Source organism: Ailuropoda melanoleuca, chromosome 5, assembly GCF_002007445.2.
Source record: "Ailuropoda melanoleuca isolate Jingjing chromosome 5, ASM200744v2, whole genome shotgun sequence".
Lineage (NCBI taxonomy): Eukaryota > Metazoa > Chordata > Mammalia > Carnivora > Ursidae > Ailuropoda > Ailuropoda melanoleuca.
Genome location: NC_048222.1, coordinates 53895976 through 53908097, shown reverse-complemented (window position 1 = coordinate 53908097; position 12122 = coordinate 53895976). Strand labels below are relative to the sequence as shown.

The following is a 12122-nucleotide window of genomic DNA, read 5'->3' as shown; positions in this document are numbered from 1 at the left end:
GACGCCATAACAGAAATTCCGAGTTATATATGTTTATAGCTTTTATACACTTATATATACTGTATTTTTTTCCTTCTACAACCTTATGGGGTAGCTAGTACCCACTAAGTGCCAAATTCACATTTAAAGAATTCTGAAGAGCAGTCACATACCAGGCGCTGAGGTAGTCTCAAATTAAAACCTGGGTGGGACCATGAAAAATAAATAAAAGTCAGGCAGATAAAGGAGCATGGAGAAGGATATTCTAGACTGAATAAAAGGTGCATACATGCAAGCATGCAATGTTAATTTGAGGGAATAGATGTGTTAGAATAGGGAAGTATAGTTGAAAGTAAGAAAATGAAATGACAAAGAAGAAAAGCTTTGGAGTTTCAAAGCAAGAAACCACATCTCAGCTCCCAGATGCTATTCATTAGTATGATAGCCTGAACAACTTATTTTCCTCAGTTTCCCCATCTGTAAAGCAGAGGGGACGATGTCTGCTCCCAGGGATGTAATGAAGATTACAGGTAACATGCCTGACACCATGTGTGCACACAGCAGGCATCTAAACATGGTAGCTATTAATTAATATAAGTTTATTCACCTTTATATATCACACATAAAATTCCTCATCAGGTAGCATATTGTCACTTCAAGTCTATTTGCATAAGTGGGATACTTGGTACCACAGGGCAGCCAAGTCACTGTTGGTAACAGGGGAGATTTTAGAATCTGTAACAGCCAGCAGGCCGATGAGCTTCCAGACAGTGAAGCATCCGGAGACTTCCCAGCCAAAGGAAAGAAGGAGCCACCCTTGGAAAAGGCCTGGCAATAAACAGTCAAGAGTAATAAACCAGATGAGAGGCTAAAGTGGACAAAAAGAGAATGCAGACATAAGACTCCATAATGATGAAGACTGTGATGACAGTAACAGCCTATATTTAAATACTTAGCATTTTTAAAACTGTGTATTTTTTAAATTTTTATTGAAGTATGGTTGACCTGCAACATTACCATAGTTCCGGTGTACAACATAGTGATTCAGTAAGTCTCTATGTTATGTTATTCAGAGTGCTTTCATGTTTATCATCTAGTATAATTTTCACCCTTGAAGTAAGCACATGATTTTTTCCTTGTTGGGTAAAATGGTACTATAGAGAGGTTAGATGGCTCATCCAAGGTTAGAGCAGAGCTCTATGAATGATGTCACACAGCACAACTCCTGGTTTCCAAGAAGAAAGTCTGTACCATGCCCTCCTGCTTTGCTACACAGCTCCTTACCACAGTCTGCTCTCCACTAGGAAGAGCAACATGCATATTAATTAGTCTCCACGAAACAGAAAGGTAACAGATGCATACCACAGAACACTATAAGTGTCAAGGTAAACCACCCAGGGAAATTGTTCCATTTGATGGGTAATAAAACTGAGACCAAGGCAGACAAGGAGATTTAACCTCATATAGTTATTACTGATGCAGCTGTGATTAGTACAGATATCTTTTTCATTATACCAAGGTTATACATGTAAGTATCTAATTTATTTCAAGAAAAACTAAATGAAACTTAGTCAAAAAAAATTTATTTATACCATTCACAATGGGGAAAAATATCAAATTAATCAATATTACCTGGTTTTAAGGAAACAAAAGAAAAAAAGCTTATGTTTTAAGGAAAGTAATACTGTCATTTAGTTATCAAAGAGCAGTCAGTTCCAGGGGGCGCCTGGGTGGCACAGCGGTTAAGCGTCTGCCTTCGGCTCAGGGCGTGATCCCGGCGTTATGGGATCGAGCCCCACGTCAGGCTCCTCTGCTATGAGCCCGCTTCTTCCTCTCCCACTCCCCCTGCTTGTGTTCCCTCTCTTGCTGGCTGTCTCTATCTCTCTGTCTAATAAATAAATAAATAAAATCTTTAAAAAAAAAAAAAAAAGAGCAGTCAGTTCCAGCATGAGAAAACACTGGCATAAATGGGAAACAAGAATATGAGAAGAAAAACAGACACCGCAACCCACCAGAATTTTCTCTTGTGTAAGTCAACAGGACTATTAAAAGGAAGAGGCCTGACTATGAAGGTGTTCTATGAGGGCACTGTTCTTTTTAAGGGGCATGCTTAGAAAGGAGTCCTGAGTCAAGGATCCTGGTTATGGCTATTGTCATTGGACATATACCTACTGGGGAAGAATCACTTCTGTCAGGTTTGCTTGGAGGACAGCTATCTAAAATGAAACTGCAACCCTTCCTCCTCCCACACTCCCACCCCACATATACAACCTGCTCTTCCTTCAATGTCCTTCATCTCAGTAAATGGCAACTCCCACCTTTCAGGTGCTCGAACCAAATACCTTGCTGCCATCCCTGACTCCTCCTTTTCTCGCATACCCTCATAAAAGCAAGTCTTTGTCCACTCTTTCTTAAAAATATATCCAGAATCCATCCATTGACTTTTACCTTCTCCACTAATATCTTTAACTAGATTGTTTTGATATTATTTCAAACTTATGGAAAACTGCAAAACTAGTAAAATGAACTCCCATATATGCCTTACTCAGATTCACCAACTGTTTAGGTTTTGTCTGTGTGTTTTATTAATATCTCTGTTTCTCTTATTTTAATATTTTCTGAAATATTTAAGAGTGGGTTACAGACATGATGCCTCCTATAAAATTTAGAGTACTATATTTCTTCAGAACAGTGACATGGTTTTACACATCTATGATAATCAAAATCATGAAATGTAACATTGATGTATTAGTATTACTTAGTCCATTGTCTATATTCCAATTTTATCAACCATCCAGCAATGTTCTCTACATAGTTACCTTCCCTCCCCCATCAGCAAGGATTCAATTCAGAATACTCATTTCTTTTAACTGGCATATAATGTACATTTCCTTTAATCATAAGCAGTTCCTCAGCCTTTCTTTGACTTTTTTGACCTTCATAATTTTGAAGAGTATATACAGTTATTTTGTAGAATGTCCCTCCTTTTCAGTTTCTCTGGTGTTTCCTCCTGATTAGATTCAGGATATGCATTTCTGGCAGCAATCTATGATTGATTTTTATCATAGCTGCAAGATCAGGCCATTCCTCTGCTCAAAACTCACATCCAGAGAAGAAGTCAAATTTGCTATGATACCCGACATGGCCTTGTAGGGTCCTTGCAGTTGATGATTTCTCTACCTGGAATATTCTTCCCCAGATATGTGAATGACTTGCTTTATCTTTTCTTTCATGGTATTACTCAAAAGACAGCTTTATTTTTTAATAGAGTTAGATAAGTTGATACCAAAGTCTGTATGGAAAAACAAACATCTAAGCATAGCCAGGAAAATGATGAGAAGGACAAACTATGAGAAGGTTCAATGATACCGAACATAAAAAATACTATAAAGGGGTGCCTGGGTGGCTCAGACGATTAAGTGTCTGATTCTTGATCTCAGCTTAGGTCTTGATCTCAGGGTTGTGAGTTCAAGCCCCACATTGGGCTCCACGCTGGGCATGGAGCCTACTTTGAAAAAAAAAATACTACAAAGCCACTATAATTAAAACTGTGTGGTACTGGAACATGAACAGATAAAGGGATATGAAAAGAACAGAGACAAGAAGTTGACCTAAAAACATGAGAAAACCTAGGATATGCTAAATGACATCTGAAAGAACTGGGGCAAAATGGGTTTCTTAATAAGTGATGCTGGGAGAACTAGGTAGCCATTTGGAAAAGAAGATAAATTTAGATCTGTATCTCATATCATACAAAAAAATAAACTTCAACGGAATCAGGGATCTAAAGGTACATTATAAAACAATACAAAGACTAGAAGAAGACATGGATGAATATCTCTTTTATCCTAGTATAAGGAAAGGTTTTTAACAATGACTCAAAATCCAGAGCAATAAAAAAAAAAAGACATTATTTTGCATGGGAAAAAAACAGCATAAATAAAATCAAAAGAAAACTTATAAATGGGGTGGGGGATATTTGCAATATATACCACAGGCAAAGGGCTAATATCCTTCACATATTTTTTTAAACTCTTAAAATTGAGGCTCAAAGGACTAAAAACACAATAAAAAAATTAAAACAGACATGAACGGATAGTTCACCACATAAAGAAACAAATACATTAATAAAGTAGCTCTTAAACATATGAAAAGATGTTCAAACTCACTCATATTTAAAGAAATACAAATGAAGACAACATTGAGATACCACTGGATAGTGAAGAACTATAAAGAAAGATTACACATTTTTTGTTGATACGGCTAAGGAAAGCAGGGACTCTTGAACAATTTTGGCAGAAATACAAACTAATACAACTCTTCCAGAGGGAATGTGGCAATACCTACAAAAACTACATTTATACCTGCCTTTTGACCTAGCAATGCCACTTTCAGCAACTTACCTGAAGCTACATTTCTAAAGATACAGAAGTACGTATATACAAGGTTATTCATTACAGCATAGTTTATAATTGCAGAATGCTGAAAACAATCTTAAAGACCATGTGTGGGAAAGTGGTTGAGTAAACTAATAAAGTGGGTAAGATAAGAACTAACCTAAGTAACTTTGGAAATCAGAACTTTAACTATATTCTGTAAGGCTAAACACAAAAATGAATTGGACACAAATATTGTACCTGAGTGGTAAATTTGCTTTTCATAGGGGTATGGGTTAATATTTCTGAAACTATTTTTTGAGTATTCTAAGATTCAGCAAAGAAGTAAATAAGTTGTGGATAATAAGAGCCAGGTTTCTCAAGACCAAAGAAAGAAGTAAAAGAAGGCAAAAGAGAAAACAAAAATTAAAACTGTGGTGTTGAATTGGAATTGGATGTATCAATATGAACTCATGTTTTTTAATACATATAGAGATAGACATAAAAATAGACATAGATGTGTGTGTGTGTACGGAAAGATGTGCAACTGTCTCATATTTAGAGAAAGGCAAATCAAAACAAAACTGGTATACCATTTCTCACCTGTCAGTGTGGCGAAATTTTAAAAGTATGACAACGCCTTCTGTTGGTGAGGCTATGGAGAAACATGTATTTCCTAACTCTGTGTATTTCCTAGCTCTACTGGGCTTAGAGATGATGCCTTCATTGTAATGAGCATACCTAGCAGACAGATCTCAGTTCCTCTGTGTACTATTTTTCCAAACTTTGGGTAAGTTTAAGATTTTTTTTTTTAAGTTTAAAAAAAAGGGCAGGGGGAGGCAGCTTTACAATGAGGCTTTCCCTGAGCCTAGTACGTATGCCCTCTGGCCCACCTAGCATTCCTTATCTACTTTTCTAATTTTATTTTCCAGGATAGCACTTACTAATACGTGGCAAACTGTGTATCTTATCACTTCGTGAGGGTAAGAATATTTGCCTATTTTGTCTCACTTGTTTGCTGTTGTGTCCCCCATGCCCAGGACAGTGTCTGGATGGTGACCAGTAAAGGTCTACTGAACAAGTGACTATACCTTCCCTGAAGATGTAAGGGGCCTCTAGGAGTCCTGGCAACGTGAAACTCCAGGGTTCACATCTGGTCAATATGGCACATCTATGCTTGGTAAGGAGAAGAGGATAAGAAAGGATCCTGCAGTGTAAGAGGGATCCCCTTTCTCCACATCCTCTCCAACATTTGTTGTCTCTTGTCTTGTCAGTTTTTGCCATTCTAACTGGCATAAGGTGGTATCTCAACGTGGTTTTGATTTGAATTTCTCTGATGGCTAATGATGTTGAACATTTTTTCATGTGTCTGTTAGCCATTTGTATGTCTTCATTGGAAAAGTGTCTGTTCATATCTTCTGCCCATTTTTTTTATTTGATTATTTGTTTCTCGTGTATTGAGTTTGAGTTCTTTGTAGGTGTAAATGCAAGTTGGTATAGCCACTTTGCAAAACAGTGTGGAGGTCCCTTAAAAAGTTAAAAATAGAGATACCCTATGACCCAGCAATTGCACTACTGGGTATTTACTCCAAAGATACAGACGTAGTGAAGAGAAGGGCCATTTGCACCCCAATGTTCATAGCAGCATTGTCCACAAGAGCTAAATGGTGGAAGAAGCCAAGATGCCTCTCAATAGACAACTGGATTAAGAAGATGTGGTCCATATATACAATGGAATATTACTCAGCCATCAGAAAGAACGATTACCCAACATTTGCAGCAACATGGACGGGACTGCAGGAGATTATGCTAAGTGAAATAAGTCAAGCAGAGAAAGACAATTATCATATGGTTTCACTCATTTATGGAACATAAGAAATAGCAGGAAGATCGGTAGGAGAAGGAAGGGAAGAATGAAGGGGGGCTAAACAGAAGGGGGAATGAACCATGAGAGACTACGGACTCTGGGAAACAAACTGAGGGCTTTGGAGTGGGGGGATTGGGATAGGCCAGTGATGGGTATTAAGGAGGGCACGTTTTGCATGGTGCGCTGGGTGTTATACGCAAATGATGAATCATGGAACACTACATCAAGAACTAATGATGTACTGTATGGTGACTAACATAACATAATAAAAATTACTATAAATAAAAAAAAAGAAAGGATCCTGCATTATCTATCTCTAACTGTATGCCTAAGAGATATGGTCTATTTAACTGTTCAGCACATTTTATGTGCACAGATTTACTCATATAAATGGTATACTTATCATAACTGATTGAGGCGTATTTTAAAACTGCCTAAAAAACAAAACTGAGCAAAGGGAAAAGAAACAAGCAAAGCTGCAGTAAAGAAATCACACTGACTGTCTGAGTCACAGGGGAATAATGGAGGGGAGGGGATGTTAGGAAACCCGAGTAAATCCAGGGTTGAAAAGCCAGAAATATTCATATAAATCTAACACTAGTCTTGGATTTCCTGTCACAAAAATGCTAAGAACCAAACTTTCATATTTAAGATTAGTATTTTCAAAGAAGTCATATCATTCTCTAGGAGCAGTATAACATGTTTTAGAGACAATTTTTAGGTCCTGGCACTCCACGCAATTCCGTCTCTGGCTGGTAGTTCTCTGGCTGTGCTTGTGCGGTGCTAATGTTGTACTGTAATACTCCAGTACTACACGAGGCAAATACTGCCGGGCTTTTCTAACTTTAGGGGGAAAATTATGCTGATAGATGGTATTTAAAAGCTTAAAAAAGTAAGATTTCTGGGGAACCTGGGTGCCTCAGTCAGTTGAGCGGCTGACTCTCAGTATGGCTCAGGACATGATCTCATGGGTTGTGGGATTGAGCCCCCTCCCCCCTCCCATGGTGCTCCATGCTGGGAGGGGGGGTCTGCTTCAAGATTCTCTCCCTCTGCCCCCTTCCCACCACTCGCATGCACACAATCTCTCTCTCAAATACATAAATCCTTTAAAAAAAAGTAACCTTTCTTACACTTTTGACACTCATTTTGATTTTATAACAGAATCTGCTATAATACAGCACATTATGTAGTACAAAACTATATTTAGTCATTTTATATTTAATATGATAATATTTCATAGTGTTAGACTGATGGAATTTGAAAGCTAGTCTTCCCAGTTATGTTAAATAACTTCCCAGTGCTTAACTTTTCTCATTTGTAAAATGAAGATTAATAATAATGCCAACCTCAGAAGGTTGCTGTGAGGATAAAATTACTTAACGACATAGAAGGCAATTAAACAGTGCCTTGCACAGACAGAGTGCTTAATAACTGTTAGCAATTACAAGAAGTAATAATATTTTATTAATAAAAGGGCATAATGACTTCTATGGACTTTGTCAATGAAATAATTCTAAAATTCTGTTATATGCTGGCCCAATTACGTACAAACAAACACTCTCCCTGGTTGTAAAGGAGAAAATAAAACTTCTGCAGTATTACTTTTCTCTCCTCTTCACAAATTGCTTGAGGGTTTCCCACATCATATTTATAATACGCTGGTTCTTACCTGAAGACTGGAGAAATGAGTTAAATGTACACTATTCTATACATCCATAGTTTTGATTTACATTACATTACATTACTAAGAGCATAATCGAGTCCTGAAAGTAGCTTTTTTTCTCTGGTTTTCTACTCGCAAAATGTTAGACTTCCATAGTTAATATTAAAGACATTTTACTGATGCTGTTCAGGATCACTGGTCTCTAGAACATAAGAGTAACATTAAATTCACAGTTTCCTTGATATTTAATTATCTAAGATACAGCAGAGTTCTTGTTGTTAGGCCTTTTATTTCTAGCCAGCCACTCAGTAGCTGAAGGACAGTGGGAGCACCACTTAATCCCAGCAATCCCTGATTCTCTCATCTGTAAACACAGCACCTGTCCTTGCATAGTCACAGGATCTGGAGGAGATTCCAAAGGCAGTTTTTAAAAACGGTTATGTCCTTTTATAAATACGAGGTTATTTTAATAATAACGCAGGCCTTCTGAAATAGTCAAGGCTGTTTACTTAATAATAATTTACCAGTTGCTCTTCACTATGTTTTAAAATACCTGTGACTCAGCAAAGAAGAAACAATCACATCTAGTAAGAGTCGTGAAAAAATAAAGAGAGCTTCCACCAACCTGGCCATTTGCTTGTAAGCTTCTTCAGCTACTGCAAAGATATGTGGATCCATATCACCCATATTCTGACCACTATATGCATTAATAATATCTTCTCCATAAATAGGCAGCTGCTCATAAGGATTTATAGCTACTAGGACTATACCTGGGGGAGGGGTAAAAAAGCAAAAGAAGTCAATGATATACTAATGGACATATCAAACTTGGTAAAGTGAGAACCACAGTTAACACAAATTTCAATTTCAGTTAATCTTGAACTAACAAGTTGTTAAAGATCAAAATATACCACAGCCTTTGCCTCTGAGCCTGTTATACCTAGACGTAACTAAAACACCATTTAAAACCTGGTCTAAGCTATTGAAAATAAAAACTATGGCAATGTTAAAAGAACTTTAAATATTTTCATAATATTTCAATAAAAAATTCACTTCTAGAAATTTATCCAGATGAAATAATCAGACATTCAAGCAAAGATTTCTTTTCATAAAGATGTTTATCATATTATTCACAAAAGTGAAAAGTAGAAACAAACAAAATATATAATAAAGGAAGAGTAGCCAAATATTTTGTTACATCCATATGACAGACTATTATGCTACCTCCACAAATTATGTTTTTAAAGAATATTAAATGTCATAGGAAAAGATGACACAAAACTACATACAGACTAATTCTAATTTCTTATCTATTTATACTTTCTCATATATACACACATTTGGATATATCAACATAATACTGATTATTTTTCAGTAGTGAATTATGTGTAATTATTTCCCCCCCTTTTTTTTTAAAGATTTTATTTATTTATTTGACAGAGAGAGAGAGACAGCCAGTGAGAGAAGGAACACAAGCAGGGGGAGTGGGAGAGGAAGAAGCAGGCTCCCAGCAGAGGAGCCTGATGTGGGGCTCGATCCCACAACACCGGGACCACGATCCCACAACACCGGGACCACGCCCTGAGCTGAAGGCAGATGCTCAACGACTGAGCCACCCAGGCACCCCTATTTTTCCCTTTTTATACTTTTTTTGGTATTTCCTTCAATTTCATAGTAGGTGTATATTAACTTAATGAAGTCCTTCATTCAACAAAGATTTATTCAGCTCCAAATATGTCTTGTCTTTTCTGAGTGCTAGGTTTATAACAGTTAACAAAAAAAAGACAAATCTTTATTCTCATACACCTTATATTCTAGTGAGAAATTCACACAATTAACAAGATAAGAAAAAATAAATATCACAGGTTAGATAGTAGAAAGGAGAAAGGAGAAAAATTAAACAGAGAAAGAAGACAGAAACTAAGGAGGGGAGTAGGGGTTTATGATTTAGATAAGGCGGGCAGGGGAGGCTTCACCAAGAAAGTAACGTATGTGCAAGAAAAAGATAAATGGAAAAATGAAAATTGAGAAACAAATATTTGGTTCCCCAACAGGGGAGAAAAAGAGTATCAAGGATACAAGCGGTATAAATTCCTTTTAGAATAGAAGTTAGCTGTCTCTGTCCAAAGCAGGGGAATAAGGAAGAAATGATGAGTGCTGAGTTGGTCACCCAAGCAAACAGACTTAGAAAAAAATGAATGAAATCCCAGACCCAAGCCCAGAGGAGAGTAATCAGGGAAAGAAAGATAAGAAGTCAGTAGAGAAAAGAGCCAGGGACAAGGGAGAAAAATAAGGTTAAGAAAAAAAAATAGAAAGGAGGGCACATATTGCATGGTGCACTGGGTGTTATACGCAAATAATGAATCATGGAACACTACATCAAAAACTAACAAAATACTGTATGGTGACAAACATAACATAATAAAAAATTATTTAAAAGAAAAAGAAAAAGAAAAAAAATAGAGAAAGAGAGACAAAAGAAGGAAAAGGGGGAAAAAACCCAAAAGTACATGGTGCTTAATAAGAGAAAGAAGAAGGATCCTGAGCTGGGGCACTGTCAGCTAGTACCGTAACGAGCACGGGCTCAGGCCAGCACATGAAGCAAGAACGGTAACTGTGAGTCGTCAGGCCTGCACTGAGAACAAGAGAACACGAAACCCCTTGAACCTGCACCAAAGATAAGTCTTTGCACATCGACTCTTCATGTAGCAGTGCCTGTACGAGATGAAAGTAGCTGGCAAACTGTCACTGAATTTGTCAAATGACTTCTTTGGGAGGAAGAAAATCTAAAAGATGGGCCCAGTTCAGTTTTTTGTTTTTTTTCCTGAGCAAAATCATGTAAGTTCACAAAAGAGCTTATTCAGCATAAAATGCAACTAGCTAATGAATGCGGTAAATCTTTTTTGATCACTCTTTAGTTCTAGGAGGAAATCCAACTACAGCCTTCTTTCCCCATGCACAATATTTCCGTAGCCACGTCCATTACAGGAAAGAGTTCACGGCCCACTCAGACAGCAAGGCACACTTACCACAATATGTATAAATAAGTTTGGAGTCAATAAAGCGGACTCTGAGATTGTGGAGCACAGCAGGCTCATGGAGATAGCTGAGGGCTGTGAGGTCATTCTCACCCACGAGGATGTCAGGGTTTCTCAAGTGAGGCAGTTCCTTGGTCTTTGGATCCAGACGGTATTCCAAATCCTGAAAATGCACAAGATACAGCATCTGGGTAAATCATGGCAATAAAAGTAAAACAGGCCCATACATTTTGCTTATTTCCTATTCCTGATATGCTTCTCAGCTATTAAATGCATTCTTTTCCTGGCACCTTCCAAAGCTACAGAAACTGGTGGAAATGGAAATCTTTTTCACTAGATGTATTAACTTGTATTAAGAATTTTTGCTAATATAGTTTGAGAAGTTTAGACTTTTTAAAAATATTTTATTTTTATTTTTTCCATTTTTTTAATTTAAATTCAATTAACTAACATATAATGTATCATTGGTTTCAGAGGTAAGTTTAGACTTTTTTAACCCAGTTACTGAACCAGAAGTTTTGGCTTTTAATTTTTTTTTTAAGTAGGCTCCACGATGGGCTTGAACTCACGACCCTGAAATTAAGACCCAAGTTGAGATCAAGAGTAGGATGCTTAACCGACTAAGCCACCCAGACACCCCTGAACCAGAAGGTTTTAATCTTTCTTTAAATAACCTTTTTTTCCTCTCTCTCTCTTCACCTGTGATAAGTGAGTGAGCAATAAAGAATGGTCAAGTGCTTGGCTCTAGAGTCAGATCCACCCGGGTTCAAATCCTGAAATTGGTACTTCTTTTGTGGTCTTGGGTATGTTATTTAATCTGAATCCTTCATTTGTAGAAAGGGCATAATAGAAATAGCTCACAGGGCGTAATAAATATTAAATGAGGCAAAGCATGGCATGTAGTAAGTACCTGGGAACCCTGAACCCTGAGAGGTCTAAGCATCTCCTGAAATTAGGTGTAAATGTGTATATGTCCATATGTGTAAATATATATACATATGTGTATTATATTTTGGAAAGACACTCCTTAGTTTTTATTTGATTTTTAATGAGGTGATTGGCCCCAAAATTTAAGAAGTACTACTCACTTTAAGCCAAGGAAATATGGCTTTATGGCAAAGCCACGCATGCAAATTGTCACTCAATCACGCATTAAGGGCAAATAACATATGACAAGTAAAAAAGGGGAAAAAATGAAA

The 12122-nt window shown here is 37.1% G+C and overlaps 1 protein-coding gene across 7 annotated transcripts in view; it reads right to left on the bottom strand.

Annotated features, from left to right (window-relative positions):
• The window catches only part of MYO5A (myosin VA), a 183280-nt gene that overhangs the window by 106829 nt on the left and 64329 nt on the right, over window positions 1–12122 (bottom strand). For all 7 annotated transcript variants that reach the window (XM_034660960.1, XM_034660961.1, XM_034660965.1 and 4 more), the window contains exons 3-4: window positions 10915–11086; window positions 8511–8655 (exon numbers count right to left, since the gene is read on the bottom strand). In XM_034660960.1, coding sequence (XP_034516851.1) covers window positions 8511–8655; window positions 10915–11086 — 317 coding nt within the window. The remainder of the gene's footprint in view (window positions 1–8510; window positions 8656–10914; window positions 11087–12122) is intronic.